Raw genomic sequence first — 19,955 nt, 5'->3', positions numbered from 1 at the left:
CACTTAGCTTCATTCTTAAATTAATGTCATCTTGTAGTTGTTTTATTTTCATCTTTAGTTATATATAAATTTTTGATAATAATTTTACATAGATTTGATGCATTTTCTCCAAATTCTATCAATAAATTTGCAAGTGAAATTTTAGACATTCAATGCTACTAATATCATGAAAAAAATATGAGGCATCATCCAATTAGATGTCCTTTTTGATATGACTATTGTTTTGATTATTGTCTTATTTATTTTAGCATTCATGTTTTATTTAGTTCACATGCATGCTAAAGTGGGGGGAAATGTTGAGAAGAAAAGTGCATACAAAACCCTTTCAACCGCTTATTTACACCCACTTTGGTCGTTATCATATATACACACATCACATTTTGTCTTTATCTCTCCTTAGCTCACCCACAAGTGTTTTTATGTTTGCCACTCCATTGACCAATCCTATTCCCATTGCTTCTTGGACACACTACCCAAGATTTTGGCTATTATCATGAGCGAGTTCTAAAAGATAAATTATTGCATCAATGATATATGAAAGTTTCTTAATAGATATATAACAATCAAGACACTTCATGATCCATTGGAATAAGACATATTGGTTTAACCTTTAGAACTAGATTTATAGCCCCTAATTTTATAATGTATGAAAGTAAAGATGACCCCTCAACTCACACATGTTTGTTCAGTGAAACTTGTTTAGACTCCATTTATGATGATCATTTATTTGACAAGTTATTTTCATGAATCTTAAAGGACTACACATTTACTTGGTTTTATTACAATTCCTTTAGAGACTTATCCAATAGCTTTATTACCCAGTTTGAACACAATGGTAAGATTAAAGTGATAGTAGTGCAAGTAACACAATGCAAACACAAATCACATGAAATAATCAATAATTTAAAAAAAATTAAATCATGTTATCCCAATTAACTTTTAAACCATAAAAAAACGAGCTTCAATGTTTATTAATCAAGTCTCTTACAACATAATCCAGGAAAAAAAAACTTTTAATAATCATTGTTCATTTTTTTTGAATTATGTGTTAGTATATGTCATCATGAGCTTCTATTGTTAGAAACTAATCTTTTTATCTCTAGCACTCCCCACTCCCATAAATTGCAATCAAAGTCAAATTTAGAAAGTTTGAGCAATGAGGGTGGGTTCAAGAACAATATCAATGATTCTTATGTCAACAACATTCAATTAAAATCAAAAGATTTTAAAAAGTTCACTAGATTGACAAATCCTCTACTTGTAGTGCTAGGACAATTAAAACCAAAAGACTTTAGAAAGTTCACTAGATTGACAAATCCTCTACTTGTAGTGCTAGGACAATTATAACCAAAAGACTTTAGAAAGTTCACTAGATTGACAAATCCTCTACTTGTAGTGCTAGGACAATTAGTACAAAATCAACTCATCACATTAGTTATCATTAAACATATTGATACATCAAAGGATGTTCCACATTGTTTTAATGCTAATTATTTTTTTGTTATCATAAGACATTGACATATATATGGGTAGATATATAATACCCAAGTGTAAAATCTAGGATCTTATTATATTGACATTGTTCTTCAAGTTGAAGGTATTATTAATCATGAAAATACATCTTTTTCACCTCAATATGTAAAATGAAATATAATCACTAATCTATACAAAGAAGATTTGGGCTAACTATATTCAAATCCACATAAAATATAATAGAGCAAAGCATTCATACAAGAAACATTATATACACATATCAAATGCTACATATTTATTTTCACAAATGTCACTTAAGATTGTTAAAGGTTCTTAGTCATTATCAAATATTTCATATCAATCCATTCTAATTCAAGAATTTACAATTCCCTAGATTGAATTGTTGGCATGATCCAATTCCAAGGCTGATAATCCTAGGATATGATTGTTACTTATCAACATGGACACTAATAGTTTCAAATTTCTTATATAGAGTTATGTATTAAGGACACCATCCTATGCCTTTTTTCACATCATAGACTATTTACAGATTTATGAAAGTACACACATTATTCTCAATTTGTTAGATAGATAACAAACAACCATATCAACATCCATTCTAAGTTTGTCCTTCTTTTAAATTTGTCAAATCAAAATTAATGACTTAATTATCATCAAGAAATCGAACACATGTCTTTATAGATGTAACAAGTTTCTAATGATATTCTTTAGCACTACACTTTCTCATACATCAATACACTTAATAATGCATAGATCTTATTGTTAAAACTCTATATCAAACAAAATCTTATAGATTAGATAAAAACACACTAACACATTAAAAAAAAACTCATGATTCATTTATGAAAACCTTTAATCCCAAATTCACTTTACAAATTTTAATTACAAAATCTCAATAGTCAAAATCAGCAATACATCAAATTCCAAATAAGCCCCAATCCATCTTACTCCATTTTCTAACTATATGTTTTGTGTGAAAAGTGTTAAGAGAAAGTGGAGAATTATGATCCTATCGTAGTTGGTCTGGATATACCAAACGAATATATATGTGTCGCATTAGAATGAGGCCGTGTATGATAATGATAAATGCCGATTAATGCAAATTTTATTTGATCTGTTACATAGCTAACTATATATATATATATATATATTTTGTTAGCTACGTATCAGATCAAATAATCTCTGATCTGATACACACGCCTCCATCCCTATTGGAATTGTGCTACAGTTGTAATCTCTTCTTTCGACCTCTGCCCCATAACATCAAACCACACAGTTCAGGACAGTTTTACAGGCAGAGCAACTCAGGTGAGTTATTTATGGTTTTCTTTTTTACACTTAAACGGTGAGTTCAAGATTTTTTAGGGCTAAATTGTAATTCTCCTTGAAAAACGACAATTTCTGTCAACATAAATCCCCAGGCCACAAGGATCTTGATGTCCGAATTGTATGTTTTTTACCCTTAAGAACCGAAGGATTCATATCTGTGATCCCTATGTTAGATGAACAATTTCTTATTGGTAGTTGGAATTTTGTCAATATGTGAAGATTTGGAGCATTTAGCCGCAGTTGAATTGAGCAGGTATTCGATTTGTGGATCAACAATACCTAATTGGCGTGGTATGTTAGGGTTTTTGTAGGGACAAGAGGAAGAAATGGCATTAATTCGGAGAAGCGCAGGGTTATCGATGGTTGCTGGTAGTAGAATATTACACACGGGGATTGCCGCAGGCATGGCGGAGGCACAGGGCTCTTCTTCCTTGTCGGCGGTCACACCGAAGCCGGCAGCCGCAGAATACGTAATATCGAAGATTGATGCGCTGGTGAATTGGGCTCGGAAGGGATCGCTTTGGCCCATGACGTTCGGCCTGGCGTGCTGTGCAGTGGAGATGATGCACACGGGGGCTGCACGCTATGACTTGGACAGGTTCGGTATCATTTTCAGGCCCAGCCCTAGACAGTCCGACTGTATGATTGTCGCTGGCACTCTCACCAACAAGATGGCACCTGCCCTTCGCAAGTATGCCCTCACGTTATGCTTTACTTTTATATATAGATACATATTTTTTGGGATGACATAGTGCTATATATTATCATATTAATAGTGTACACGCCTTAGTTTTAAAATTTGCACCAAAAACTTGGCAGATCGAATTTTGACTCAGAGTCAGTGACTGGGTAAAAATTAGGCAAAACTCGGCCAATTAAAAACATACTTAAATTCATTAAATCGGCAAAACTTGTCATAGGTGTGAAGTGTGCCAGGTACTTGGCTGTGATATTTTCTTGAGAGTACACGGTGAGTTTTCAATCTATGATGCACACTATTCAGAAAAATAGGTGGCTGGAATAAAATCACGCATACCAGGTCATGCCTAGGAAAAGCAAAGTATCAAGCAGCCTATTAGAAACAGTGGTACATATCTCACATCCTACAGTTGCTTCATTACTTCTTTCTCAATCTGCAAAAGCTTCTTAAGTATGATAAGTTTTGCTAACCTTCCTTAACTGGTTTAGTATAGTTTAGGATGCATGATTATAAATGTGCCATTTTCATTCAAAACTGTTGTGAAAGCATTTCCTTTCAGAGCCCATCAAGACCGAATTCTAGACGGCAACCTGATAAACTTACCCACTTTGCCTGCTCAGAGGCATAAAACATGAGATGCACTTTTCAAAAGGGTGGTTTCTTAAAGTTATCCCTACTGCTGGTCTCTTTGAGGTCAAGCTACTCTAAACCAATACCAACCAACGGTCCAACCCTTATTTGTGCTCCATCATCATCAACCTGTGCCGGCTCCTCTGGCTCTATATCCCATTGTGCTGCTGGATTTTCCTTTTACATAAGCATGTTGCGGTCAATGAGACACAAGATGTGATGTACAGCAAGTTTCTCCACCCTCTTAGAGGTAAGCTTGTTTCTCTTGATAGAGTGGATGGAGTTATAATTAGACCGCTTCCTTTCAGCAGCAAAAGAACTAAAACTCTAGGACAACAGACAGATGGCTAACTTGGTTGTCAAAGTAGGAGGCTTGAGGCTTACCTTGAATGCTTGATGAATGTTTTGAATTGTTGATCAATGAAGACTTGTTCTTCCTCTTGCTCTCTCTCCAGCAACTTTGCGCTAATTCATAGTTCTTTCTTAATGTAATGAAAACTTGATATTGATTTGGATTTAGAGCAGGTTTTCCCTTTATAGGTTTTCGAGTGTTTAAGGTGTAGGTGGGGCCAACAAAATTTTTAGGATTAGGGCTAGTAGCCCACTTTTCAAAAAAAATCCGTTTCTAAAAGAGTCACTTTTTTGACCATTCGGGAATGGGGGATGGGATGGGTTTTTACAAGCTTTTAAGAGTTGTAGGTGAGTTTCCATAGGGTTTTTGAGATCTCCTCACATCATAACCCCACGAGGGGGGACATCCTTGAAATGTCCAGTCTTCGAGGGACTCCTCCCTATTGAGGGTGGTGGGAGAACGTTTCCCTTAAGCCTCCAAGTCTCAAGGACATTACCACCTCCAGAGATGTCAATTTTGAGGGGAGGGCACGCCCCTTTTGAACACTAGTTTGTGTAATTTTATACCCTAGGTTTGTTAATCAGACTTATATCTATTATTTATGCCCTAGATTGTAATTAGATTTGTCACAAATAAGTTAACATTCAGTAAAATCAGAAAGTAAGTAATCAGTAGACAAACACACATACCCTGGGAAAACCTCCAAGGAGGAAAAACCCAGCATGAAAGACCCACAGGTCAGATTATATATTCTCCTCTTAAATGCACAAATACAATACTTAGCTTCTCTGTCAGATCTGATCCTTTTGTATAGCAGATCTGCTCTTTCTAAGTTCTCCAAGTTTGTACAACACCACCTATGTCCTCTTGAACAAATTCGCACAAGTCTGGATGAATTCGCTTTCTCCCTTATGAATTCGCACCTTATTAGCAGAGCTGTTTTCGCATTTGCTTGCAGAATGGATTGGTGTGTATTGACTTGCAAAATGTCTCTTATTTATACACATCTTTAATCCTTAATTGCAAGTCGGCCTCCTTGAGTTTTGGCGCCAATATATTAGGTGGCGTGTATTTAGCATAGCGTGGATATTGGGCTGGGCATATATTAGGGTCACGTTACCCTAGGATAGGGTCCGGACCTAAAGGGGTTCGGATGTTGCCTTAAGGCAATCCGAACCCATACATAACCCTAGTTACAAACAACAGTTTGAACCAAGTTCTAAGATTTCTTAGTCCTCAGATTTCACAATTTTGCAAGGTCTATAAAATGTTGGATGTAATTATGAAAACTTGTTTGTATGGCTGCAACCTCGATTGATTTCAAATTGATATTATGCTTTTAGGGCACCATAAAGGTAGGATCATGGAATTTTTATATGCAACTTTAGTTCTGTGCGTAATCCTTAATCTTTAGGCACAGTAGTTTCATACGTGATGGAGTTTCAGAAATCTTATAAGATGCAGCTACTTGCTTGATTGACAATTTTGTAAATTATATGCAATATTAATTGTGACTGTTCAAATTTGTTCAATAACTAAATGAAAATCTTATTTAGTTGGTTTAATCCTTGAAATTTCTAATGCAAGATTTTTGTGGATCTGATTCGATTGAAAAGTTGCACTTATGATTTTCATCTAGCATAATGCAAACAGCTACACCAATAGACACGAGAGTGTATCTTTAGTGGTTTAAGCCTTTATTGATGCCACATGCTGTAATGTCCCCATTTGGGATTTGCCTTAATTTAGCCGCGACATCAATTTTTAAAATAAAGTGAGAATTGTAATCAATAACTATAATTTTATCAGAACTAAATATGCTTCATTATAATATTTACTTTAAAATATTTTAAGAATAGTTTAGAGGATAGAACTTATCTTCAAAACTTTCTCTAATTTGCATGCTTGAAATCTGTGTCTCAATGTTATAACCTGCTGCTGCTCAACTGAACCTTTTTGAACTACTATAGACCTGGTTTCAAATCTTCGTATTGCTTATTAGAGGCATCTCTTTTAACAAGTAGTCACAACTTTTTTTTATTCCAATAAACACTTCCCTTTATCGCTATCTATCACCATCTATTCCCGATACCAAGGAACAATATGAACTGACGTAATTAGATTCACATACGGATTCTTAGATCTTTCTTTTATATTACACAATTAATTTTAATATCACTGCTATCTCCGATTCATGAACTAGGAATATGCCAGATGATTTTGATCACTATATCGAACACTTCTAGCAATGATTGAATTACTATTCCCGATTTCTAGCAATGATTGAATTACTATTCCCGATTTGTCTATAAACTTACAGATAAAATTAATGATGTCTTTGGTGTGTTTAATTCTAATTCTTACACCTATGTGATTATCTCTCTAAAAGATTTTTTTTCCGTTCTTGATATAACGATCGGGGTATGCAAAAAATAATATCATTCATAATGATATGCTGCCATCTCTGATTGGACCTGATTACAACCAGGGCTGCGCTCCTCCTGATATCGAACTTGTTCTATAACCCATCTTTATATCCTGTTAGAATATGCCCCCTCTCTTCAATATAGAGCGATGCCTCTATATATCTTGCCGAATGAATGAAGAGTTGCGTTTCAAACGATATCTCCCAAATCTCCTATCTTTCCTTTCAGACTAATCGCACCCTTTGCTGATTAATCGATTGGTAGTTCTTCCTTAATCAATTACTACTAATATGGTGATAACCGTTTTAACCCTCCTTAATCGCTATCCTCATGGATTCCCTATTAATCATGATATCTCAGAATGCCACTATATATCAAAATAGAGATTAATTTCGGTAGTAGCTAATCCCTGTACACAAGGACAAATTTATTAATTAGTCTCTTGACTCTTAACAGATATTCGATGTCTTTTTGTATATTTCTTTATTTACGAATTGTCATGTGTAATCGTTAGCATTCCTTTGAAGTAGCTAATATAAAAATATATTGTTGCAAGGGAGATCATTTTGACATGCGTCAGATCTGGTCTGCCCAAAGTTTACCATTTGATATGCTAGCAGCAGCAATCAATCTCAAGGAACCGGTGAGTTGGGAACTTTTTATTTGTGTTTTGTCAAGTGTCAACAATATAATATTGTAAGATTTATATTATTATTTGATAAATATGAAATTAATATTAATATTTATTAAATATAAATTATATATGAAATCTTGTTTATTATTATTAAGATTTTATTTAGTTTATTCTATTCATTTATTTGGTTATATATTTATATTTAATATTTAAATTGTATTATTATTTATTATTAAATTCTATTTTAGAGCGGGCATTATCATGTTTTGTTTGTTTAGATGGGGACATCACACATGCCTTATTTTATTGTAAAGGATAGCTTTTATTGCATGGAAAAAAATGCATATAAGTAGCTAGCAGGTTTTGTAAGGTATGGTTGATGAATATTACTTCCTGATTGGGCTGTATATTTGATTTATAAAAATATGCCCTGTTAATTGTAAAATAGAGGCCTTGTTACTTGGGAAAATCATTAAAATAATAGGTAGGTTGTATGTGGTGTATGCTACTTATTTATAATATGCGCTTTGCAAAAATGACTGTACATGTTTCTTAATTGAAGAGATGTTTGAAATAGGAAACGTGACTGTTAACACCAAACCAAATTTTATATGGGAACCACTTACACCTTGTTTGCAAGTTTAGAAATGTCAAAGTTCCATGAAACTTTGTTCTCGCATAGATGACATCTTTTCCATAGGGAAGGTGATCAACATAGGTGCGCTTCTTTCCTAAACATTAATGCTTTCCTCTAATGTGAGGAGGTCCTTGAATTTAATTGCATTGCTCTAAGGCCTGCTTTTTTCCTCCTCCATTTTAACTCTATTTTTGTCTTTTGGGAGGTTGCTTCAAATGTAAAAAGTAAATTCTGAATGTTTGTATGTACAAAGTGACTCAAAATCTTGGACATCTATTTGATTGTCAAAGCATCACTTAGACAACACACAATCAAAGTGAATATCGATTCTATATTTAAAAAAATATATAAATGTCTCAATAGGATGTAATTCCTAAATTGTGCATCAACTTCTTGCCGAAGAATGCGTCCAATAAATTGGATACAAAGAGATTGATTCATCAAATGTAAGTTCAATTCCACAAATAGGTTAGCTTAAGAATATTTAAGATGCATAATTTTCCTCATGACATGTTTAATATATAGCCCATCAATGAATTTGATATGGCCATTCATATGATAAATATTTAGCTAATGTATGATAGAGTGTGGCATTTATTTCAAAGCTTAGTTAGTGGGTGTATAGATTGGGCCCCTGATCCATGAAAAATAGAAGGATAATATTACAATAAACATGAGCAAAATAACCATAATTGTCACTAAAAGAAACAACAGCAAAGAGGACACATGTGAGCATATGCAAACACAACTTAAGTATAGAAACAAAGAACACCATAGACCATTGCTACTGCACCCCAACCAAACTAGCCAAAAATCCCTGATTTCTCTACTACAACTCATATAACCATGTCCTCTATCTTAATGGCATTAGAGAGTTGAGAAGCCTACCCACCTATAGAAGGATTAAGGGATAAGAATCAAACACCATGGAAGACCTCCTCCCTCTGTTGAGATCTATGCACTCTGTCACCATAAAAAATAGGAATAGTATATAACTAGAAATCTCAAGGTAGCTCTTGTTATGAGTCATTATGAAACAGATCCATCAACACCTTGCCAATATAGCACAAAATGCCCTTAGAATCAACAATCGTCTCCTCATCCTCTTCATTTTGTCACTTTCAACTACAACATCCACCAACAATCATTGACCTAGTTTTGAGAACTTTCATCTGTTGCCTTGACTTCACCCTAAACTTCTTCCACGACCCCTAGTTGCAAGTCATACATACCATCAAAATGCCATGTATTAGCATATAGAGAAGCCAAATCCTTTGGGATGCATTTGGCATGACCACTGCCGATTTAGAAACAAAGTCTTGTCTAATGGAAGCTTTGGAGCATGATAGTTACTTCGACCTCATACCATCTTGGCCAAGGAAAAACTTCTCAAACCCTAAAGCCGCTGTGTTGTGACAATTGAAGATGGAGATCCAAGACTTTTCCTATAAGGGTCCTAGGCCTTGTGGGGATTCCTTTTCCTTGTCATTGCACCAACCAATTCCAAACTAATTGCTTAACACCCAAATCACACCAATATTAAATAAAATTTCCCATGCATTGCTAATAAATGCTTTTCTTCAGTTCACATGAGAGTGCTTAGCTCATGCATACATGATTGAAAACATAACACCAATGATAACAATGCACCTTTGTAATTCAAAAGGACCCTATGGTCATAAGAGGAAATAGAAACAATTGTTTGGTGGCTTATAGTTTAAAAAGAGGTCCAAACCATCCCAAGAGGATTAAAAATCACTATAAAGAGTGGAAGAGTCTTGCTCAACGCCTTGGACAAAAAATTGGCTATTGCTTAGCTGTCCTATAATAATGTTCGAAAATTACTTATATAAATTGTTGGCTTAGAGAAAGCTCCTCTTTTGCATACCTCCTTAGCTTCTAGATGGATAATGAACCCTTACCGAGAGCATTGATAAGAACCTACTAGTCCCTTTCACAACTAAATTTTGGACGCCCATTGGTGCAGTTGTTGAAGCCACTCCTTCCCATTCCACTTCATTATTGTTTTTGATACCCAAGGAAAGAGATCCACCATCAACATGGCTTCCATGGTACGTCCAAATTAAGAAACCAACACTTGCTATAGCCATATCACCTTGATAAATGAATTTGTCAAATTTCAATTTCGTAGCTTCATCTCCCCAATACTCGGGAATACATAGAAACTTTTTTGTTAATTGCAGAGTTTACAACCCTTAACCCGTTAATGAGGGTCAAACAATGGGATTGCAGAATAATTCATGCTCAAATTTAGGGCTCTTCAAATTGTTCGTTTGTCAATGTTTGTGTGCAATAGATCGTTGATGTTTATGGTTGTCAAATGAAGGAACACAATCAATTTCTTATCAAAGTGCTTTGACAAATGATGATGAAAGAATAAGATGGTTGATTCCCATAATATAACTTTTGATGCCTTGGAAGACATCCAACAACTTGTGAAGGATGATCTCAACAAATAGTGTACTACAATCCTCAATTAGTTCGTTGAACTCATGATGCAACCGAGTCCCTTGACCTCAACACATCCTTTTGTCTCACATGCCAACACACCTTTTTGGCACCAAGACCCATTCAAGGTCCAAATGAATCTAAACACTCCCATGTTTCAAGGTAAGGTCAATGCCATTGTAATGGATGAATGAATTGAAAAATTGAAGTTGATGTCTCTACTTATTGCCTCATTGATGCCAAGAAGACAACCTTTGTAGTGTTGAAAATGTCCACACCGGTTTCATGGTGGTGGGAAGTCTAAGACTCTAAAATACCCAATGTGTTAGTATGAATTTGAGTGCATAGACACTTAGTATAAGTGAGTTAGACTCGTATGTGAAGATCATTATTAGCATTGTTTAGGGGCAAGTACATGACATCTTAACAATTGCACCAATGCATGGATCAATTAGTGCAAGACTATATTTATGAGTTCAAGACTAAATGTTGGCATCTATTGATTGTAGAATAAGGTGTAATGGAACATTATTGGATGTCACCTTCGTATTCATGCCAAGATGGAATTCGTCACTACTAATACATTGGAGTAAGCCTATCACCATGCTTTCTCATATTGAAACAAAAGTTAAGATCAAATAGAAGCTCACCTTGTCTTCATCTAGCACCATGCTTAAGAATCAGTATACACTTGAACAACTTTCATGCGCAAGAGCAACAAAGACCTTGCTAGGGAAAATGCTCCATTAGCATAACAACAAATCATCTTCAACTGTTACAATATTAAACTTATGCAAGAAGAAGGAAGGAATGATTGGTGCCATTGAAACTACATAAACTCCCACAATTTATTTTGCATGCAACAATCCTTAATTGTGTAGTCTACATAGGATCCACACAAGCAAAGGATTTTAATCTTGATGTTACTTGTCTAAGTGCTAGTGCCTCTTCTATTGATATCTCATAGGAATGAGAATGCGCCTTCTTTGCCAAGTGTTGATCAAAGGTCAGCCCTTTTGTTTCATCATCAATGGGAGTGAAGAAACCATTAGAACACAAGATGTAGTCAAGCAGCACCTTGGCCTCACAATTGAAGAACACTTATAGTCATAACCCAAGGGCTAGTTGTAATGGGTTAAAGACATTCAAGACATGCATAAATGAATTGATGGTTTTTATCGACCTAAACATCTTTGGGCCTTTAAATGTGAGTCTATTTCTTCTTCCAAAGATCAAAGTTACATATGGAGAAGTTTGAATTGCTTATGGTTTTCCTATACACACTTGAGTTAGATTAGTGGCATTAAACATGCTTAATCGTGGGTAAATGACCTCCAACACCTATGTCATGTTGAGTCAAACCAAATTGTTGGATTTTTGTAAATCTTGGTCAAACCCATAAAAGGGGAATATCCTACAAAGCATTTAAGAAGCCATGTGTAAAATAGGTTATTGAATAACTTGTAAATTATTCCCTTTTTTTTCTCCAAACCTTTTTTTGTACTTATAAATCCTTGATGTTTCATTTCTACCTCATTTTGAATATTTAAAATTTTTTAATTTGGTAGATGTTTTTCCTATTTTAATTCTATATAATTGAATTCCATTTACACTTTTAGTTTGCTATGTCAATGTTGTGTAAATGCAATGCTACAATGCTTAAGTGCCATAGTAAACTGATATTGGCAATCTGCTAAGAGCCTCCCACCACATGGGAACAATGAAAAATCGATCGATTACAAGAACGATACAAAGATGTCTTCAATGAACTCAAAGGTATTTGAGCACATTTCATGGTAAAGTATCAGATTTACTTTGACCTAAGAACAACAGGATCTAGTGTCGAATACAATTTCTCATGGATCAAGGAAGGATCAATCTGAACTCTCTCTCTATGTAGTAGTTTGATAGTCCTTTCACCCAAAAAAATGTTTAATGGCATTTGTGCATAGAATACTGCACACTTAATAAGATTACAATGAAGAATTGATATCCCTTGTGGTGTATTGATAACCTTTTGGACCAACTTTGAGATGCACATTATTTCAATAAGATTGATATGAAGTTTGTTCATCATGTTTTTGTTAGTGTTGAAGGTGGTGAGAAGATAACTCTCAAGACATAAGGGATTATATTAATGGCTTTTTATGCCTTTTGGTTTGAGCAATGCACCAACTACATTCATATACTTGATGAATGACACCCTCAAACCTTTCACCAACTCCTTCATTGTTCACTTTGATGATATATTCATCTTCAACAAGACTCAAGAGGAGCACATACAACATGTTGCATGCCTTCTAAATGCCTTGCATCCACACAAGTTTAAGCCAACTTGAACAAGTGTAGATTTGACATTGCATACATACAATTCTTAGACTACCATTGAGTGCCTAGACATACAAGTAAATCTATAGGAAAGTTTGAAGTCATTTGAGAGTGGCCAACTTTGCACAATCTCATAGAGCTCAATAGTTTTCTTGGACTTTTAAATTTCTACAAAAGGTTTGTTCTTGATTTTCTCACAATTCTAGCCATTGAATCAAATCACATGTTGCAAGACTATTTTCTGGTGGACGCTTGTCCAGCAACAAGTTTTTAAGAAGCTCAAGCAACTCCTTTATGCAGCACTATTATTGGCTATCCACATCTTACTACACTTTGAGTTTGAGATTAGTGCATTTGCTACGCCCTTAATCTTACACTATACATAGGGTTATGAGTAGTCGGCTTGTAGCTACTAACTCTTAATAAAATCATATTATCATTATTATATTGTTACCTGGTTATTTAAGTCTGCCTAAGGCTTATATATGGCTATCTAAGTTGGCCTGGGTGATATCCTAGGCATAAGTAGGGTATATATAGGAGGTTGTGTGTCTTATCTGTTCATCAGATTGTGTATTGTATTGTAGATATTTGGAGTTTTGCCCTACTGAAGTGGCTTGTTATTTTCAGCTATTATAACGTATTTGCAGTATATTTCCTATTATCTTCCTCATTTGTGCAAGTTATTTCATTATAGCATAGCATTAGATAATGCACTTGGTATATCCACCATGCATAGCATTAGATAATGCACTTGGTATATCCACCATGGACATGTGGCTGCATAACTCTCTTGAACATATAGTGATACAATTCAATGGTACTTTGCCCATGGAAAAAAATGGATGTTGCCATACACGTAAAACAATGATGACAGTAAAATCTAGGTAATAAAACTACCATTCACTTTGATAATAAACTGCTTCGGTTGACATGCTTGCATCAATTCAATTTGGTCAATAAACACAAGGAGGGATAAGACAAGAAGTTGTGAACTGTCTTAATTGTCTTCTTGTTCAGACGTGCATCATAATGACATGAGAGGTACAACTTCCCAAATTGGGTTTATAACTACTTTGTTAACCAAGATTTTGTGCAAGCCTTTACTACTTTCACATAGGGTGAATAGGTTGTTGATCATGTTTGAGCAATGTAAATACAAGGTAGTTTTGGATTTTAGGGGTAGTTGGCTAGCAGTTTATTTGGTAGGTGCACTATTCCAAAATAAAAGAACATGCGATAAGGAAGACGTTGTCTACACAACAAAGTTTCATTTGGATTCATGTGCAACAACATTGAATGCAATATCAAATTATATATTTCATGCTTTATTGCTAGCCTAACCAACAAGAAGCTTAGGTTTTTATATCATTTTCAATTCCAACTAGGCTATGTCAAGCCACCAACATGGATTTTTGATCAATTCTGCTAACGACAAGCACAAAAATAATAGTGTCTATCGTCAAGGGTAGATTTGCAAAGATGGCTAGAGTTGTTATATCGAAGAAAAACATTAGCATGCTAAATGTAGTGCATCTCTTATTTTATCATGTGTGCATGCATCGTGAAATTATTGCATGTATTATGTCTAACCATGACCAAAGTTTGTTAGCCATTCTGGTAAGCCTTGTGGGATATGTTAGATACACAATTGAATTGATAGTATTTTACACTTAGAAAAAGTTGGTCACCTATTTGTTGCACATGCACAATAGTGCACACCCAAACACTTGAGATGACAATTTGCCATTCATGCAACATTCCTAGCATAGAGCTTTGCATGTTTTTATGGGGCATAGGCCATTTTAGACGTGGTATAATGCCACATCAATAAGAGAATGAAGTCAACAAACACATCAAAGTTTTTATAATTAACGTTAATGTTTTCACTAGCTAGTTTAGTAGTTACTTGTGCACCAACAATATAAATACAGTGTGTGTCATGATACTCACATACCATGTCACAAGTTCAAAGTAGGTGAGAAAGTTGCATCTTTAGAATGAGTGTTTCAAGGGTCTGCACTAGAAGATCATCACTATGTTATGTTCCTTGGATCATATTGTGCATAAAGACAATGCTTTTGTTTTTGATGTGCCAGCATACTTGGGTCCTCATTTAGTGTCCACCGTGGATTTCCTTAAGCCATACTTCCCATTGTTGCTCGAGTGATTTGTAACTCAACATCCTCTAGAGTTGGATCGTAAACATTTGTATCTAGTGCTAAAGGATTAAATTATAGAGACTACCACAATGCATACTTCCCATGGCACACATCTATTGTTTTGTGTGGTCAAGGTTAGACAATATGTTTGTGAGGCTAAGTGGTATAACCGTAAACAACGTAGAACATAGTTTCCATTATTGATTGAAGACACAATGGAGACCATTGTTTTTGAAGATAGGGTGAATGATTCACACCAAGCGATGTCCTCACACAAGAAGGATTAGCAATGTTTTGTAGTTCCATGCCATTTTGTGTTGTGCCAACACCTAATGGGTGTCATGTCATCCTCAATGAAGACTTAGCTCAATGCTGTCATCCTAAAGATTGAATCCATGGCCAACTCATTTTGATTGACTACAATCAACAAACTACTTCAATAATCCTTGTATGTCTCACAAGCCATTTTGGACCTTTGCACTATATTGCACCAAGTTAGATTGTGCTTCCTAAGCTTGCACCGTGTTAACATACTTGACTATACAACATCTACCTAGGGGGCTAACCGACACATTCATAGGAAGGCAAACCATCATTCTTCAATGAAATCCAATTGTTTCCTAAGTATACTTCCTTTAATTGATCATTTTGTAAATGTATCATATCCATTCATAATATCAGGTGACAGAGAAGTTATATTTTGTCATTAGTGTAGATGCAGCTAGAGGATAGATAATCGCACAAATCTATCCTTACTCCTTAGTATGTGTGTGCACAACATATTGATTAGTACAATTTTTTGTTTTAGTTGTTTTATTTTTTGCACAATTCTTTATTTGCTAATTTTTGTCCATCATGTTAGAGTAATAAATCATTCTCACTAGTCTAGGTTCATGTTAGTTCATTAGGCTAGAATAATTATTGATTCCGTTAAGTACACTTAGTTGTGTCAATCAGTCAAATGCCTTGGTTTATGCACTTGATTGTCACTTATGTAGTCTAGGTTGAATTATACTCCATCGATTATGTTAGTTAGAGAGTTAAAATTTGCAGTCTATATATTTGTATGTTACTTATTTGTATTTAACCATAATCATGAATATAGAAATTATTTATTCAATTCTTGGTTTTGTGATTATCTCATAGTCATTAGGTCCTAGGTAGATTTGTTGCATAGATGACAAATTCAAACATGGTATTGTAGCCATGATGTCATAGAATTAGTCCATTTTTGGGTAATGGAGTTTGGTAGATCTTAGTCATTGGCCTAACTAGCAAATGATGGAGTTATTTTGAGCTCACCATTATGTCCAAAATAGTCAAATTAGATAGTATCCACCATCATTTTGTCCATATTTATCAATTTAATGTGATTTACTTATAGGGCTTATGTTCTGTTTGATTAGAACAACTCCGTTTTTCAAGGTTAACATTTTGTGGGATGGGATGAGCATTGTAGTCACCTGACATGCACTATGATTCAACCTTCATCTATTGATGAAAGCTCACATTAAGTTGCATCAACTATTATGAATCTGTATGTTCTCTCTTCACCACATATCATGTATGACTTGATACATCTTAATTCACACTGGCTCACATCTCAAATCGAGAGCCATTAATTGTGGTTACCATCCCTGAACCTTGCATGGTACTTGATCCCATTGCTCAGTTCTAGTCACAGTTTAGCATCGGCATCAAGGTACACAAGCAACTTCCAAATTCATTCATCTTTCTCTCCTTGGGATGGAGCTTTATCATATAGGTTTTCTCCTTCTCTTATTTTGAGGTGGAACACATTGCAGTTGGGTACTTGAACAGGCATAGTTGGTTGAACCTATCTTCAAGGATATTCTCTCTCCCTAAGTTGTACTTAAGGGCTTGATAGAATAATAAAATATTCTAACTAGTCTAGGTTCATGTTAGCTCAATAGGCTTGAATAATCACCATTTATGTTTTATTTATTTATTATACTTAAGCACACTTAGGTCGCTGTGTAAATTTTATTTATCCATAATATTTAAGCACAATTACGTAGTTGTGTCAATTAGTCATGTGCCTTGATTTATGCACTTGATTGACACTTATCCAGTCTAGGTTGAGTCATACTTTATCTGTCATTCTAGTTAGAGTGAGTTGACTCCCCTTATGATTAGGAGTTTAATTCATACCTCTTGGACATGTCACTCCTTGTTTTCATGGACCCAAGAGGTTTATATATTGTATGTTACTCTTTATAATTATGTTCCATAAAATTGAATATAGAAATTCTTTGTTCATTTATTAGTTTGTTGATTAACTCTTAGGCATTAGGTCTTGGGCAGGTTTGTTGTGTATATGACAAATTTTAACATGGTCAATATCATTTCCATGTATAACATTTCTAGATTCATGCAACTTAAAAGTTTTGCCCCTTGGGGACTCCTTGGGAGTTATAGATCATGTATACTCTTCTAGTATTGTTAAATGTTAGGGTATTAACACAAGAATTACAACATAACCCCCCGCAAAAGCAATATCTTTCACTACATAAGCAATGAGATGGGGTGCAATTCCTAGAATTGCAGGGATGGAGCTCTAGACTACTTAGTAATAGAATGAGAAAGAAATGCATTGATGGAGAAACCTCCCAAATTATGTAGCCATAGAGAATTCACATAGCTGACGATGTCCAATTGAATCTCTAACTACTACTTATAGCTCAATTAGGCTATAAGCAACCTTATAAACCCTAATGAGGCCCATTACTAGAAACTAGAAATTTTTAATTAACTAAGATAAAGGGTTATGCATGCAACATGTAGGTTACTTTGTAACCTGTTCTACATATGAGGTGGAAAACTAGAAGTATAATGTGCCCCTCTTTGTACAAAGGTGTTGGCCTCAAAACATGGCAATTGATGGTTTTTTTTAATGAAATGGTTGATCCCATGTCCAATCCCACATTGATGAGCTCTTCCCCTTGAAAAATTACCCTAGTAGTAATTTTGTGTAGTTGCCTGATTTGACTGTCATTCACTTTGTTTGGTTCCAATATCAATTGGCCCCCACTGTTTAACATTGGTAACTGTATATTTTTTTCAAGATTTTGTGCCCAAATAGCTTCAAGAAAAATATCTGATAGATCAAATGGATTTTTGAGGATGGAGGTAGCTCAAACTTGTTTGTGAGGCTTCTAACCTTGGGTAGTACCTTGTAGCTGCCATAGAATTTATGAGATAATTGTTTCCCTTTTGTAGGCACAAATGTGACTGAAAATGTAGAAAAATCTAGTCCCCTTACTAAAGATTATATTTACTTCTATTTTGTCTACTTGATGTTCGGCTTACACATGCTATCCATGAGAATTCACAACACAATTGCTTGTTTTGAATTGATCTTATAATATGTGGATCTTGGTGTAAATTTCTAGGTATAGAGGAGTGTACATGAGGGATATTTGTACGACGTTTCAAATTTGCATCATTTTGTTTGCTGTGGAAAGAAATGTTTTACCAAGTTTAGTTTGAGACAACCATTGGACCCATTGAGATTGTTAAGGAGAGATGAAGCAAGAATTATGTTTTTCCATATGATTGTTGGTGGTGAGAAAAGATGTGTACCAACTTAATATAGAGAATTCCAAACGTGTCGATCCAAGAATTGCTTGTGAAAACCAGATTCTCGTCACTGAGTATTTTTTAAAATTCCCACACTGTTTTAATATTGCGACCATGGGGCATGGCTACCATCTTCATAGAGAATGGATGGGATAAGGCACAAAATGAGCAGATATAGTGAGTTTGTTGATTACAATCATGATCTTTTTGTACATTTGGACATGGGGAGTCCTATTATTTCTTTTTTGCGCTTGGATTTAGACAAACACCTTCTATTCAACTATTGACTTTCAAGTTTCAAGTACTATTGGTCTGTCATCCTGCATTGATATAATCTTTCATTCCATCATCTGAAGCATCATATTATACTAAAGTTTTCTTGAATTTAGGTGTAGCAAGAACACGAGTAGTACACAATACGTACTTTAAGGCCAAAAATGCTTGAGTTGCCTTACAAGTTCATATAGTGCAATCTTATTTGAGGAGCGTTGTAAGGGAAATTGCAATAAGGTCCTAATTCTTTTCAAACTTATGGCTGAATCCATTGGGACACAGGAATCCAATAAGACCCTTTATATTCTTTGGAAGTGACAAATCTACCATTGTTTTAATTGTTGAGACCATCAAAGTAGATTAGCATGTTTGAGGTATTTGATGCTCTCGAGTTCAAAAGAGTATTTGAAGGGCTTGGAATCCACATGATGCCTTCTGATCTTATCCACATGATATACATGTTCTTACCAAGTTTTACAAGGTCGGTTGGAATAAGATCCTGCCTAAACCTGAACCTGATAGTTGTTGTGATTTAGTCGATTTTCCAGTTGACAAACAAGAACATTGCATGCTCTCTATCAGTAGCAAAGAGCCTGGAGAAGAATATTATCAATGAAGACAAGCATAAGTTTCCAAAGGAAAGGCATAAACATGTACTTGTTTTATATGATAATATTCTTGTCTCCATGACCATCTAGTAAGACCATAGGAAAGAATATAGCCCTATACAACCCATTTGATAGTTCATCAATTACATGTAAAGGAAACTTTTATCATTTATGGTGACCCGGTTTAACTCTCAATAATGAAGACAGATGTATGAAGAAGTATCCTTTTGTGCACCATAACTGAAGGGAAGAGTAAGAACTATGACATAGTCGAATGATCCCATTGTCAAGGTTTTCACAACTGAATGATCCC

General features: G+C 34.9%; 1 protein-coding gene across 2 annotated transcripts in view; it reads left to right on the top strand.

The window, feature by feature from the left end:
- Nucleotides 1-2,615: 2,615 nt before the first annotated feature.
- The window catches only part of LOC131035082 (uncharacterized), a 33,366-nt gene continuing 16,026 nt past the window's right edge, over nucleotides 2,616-19,955 (top strand). Inside the window, exons 1-2 of one of the 2 annotated variants that reach the window (XM_057966709.2) lie at nucleotides 2,616-2,802; nucleotides 3,124-3,514. In XM_057966709.2, the coding sequence (XP_057822692.2) occupies nucleotides 3,150-3,514 (365 nt within the window). In that variant the 5' untranslated portion in view covers nucleotides 2,616-2,802; nucleotides 3,124-3,149. The remainder of the gene's footprint in view (nucleotides 2,803-3,123; nucleotides 3,515-19,955) is intronic. The other variant, XM_057966710.2, reaches the window with a different exon arrangement.

The sequence above is a fragment of the Cryptomeria japonica genome, chromosome 3 (genome assembly GCF_030272615.1).
Source record: "Cryptomeria japonica chromosome 3, Sugi_1.0, whole genome shotgun sequence".
In the NCBI taxonomy this organism is placed as follows: Eukaryota; Viridiplantae; Streptophyta; class Pinopsida; order Cupressales; family Cupressaceae; genus Cryptomeria; species Cryptomeria japonica.
This window is presented reverse-complemented; position numbering and strand designations above follow the sequence as displayed.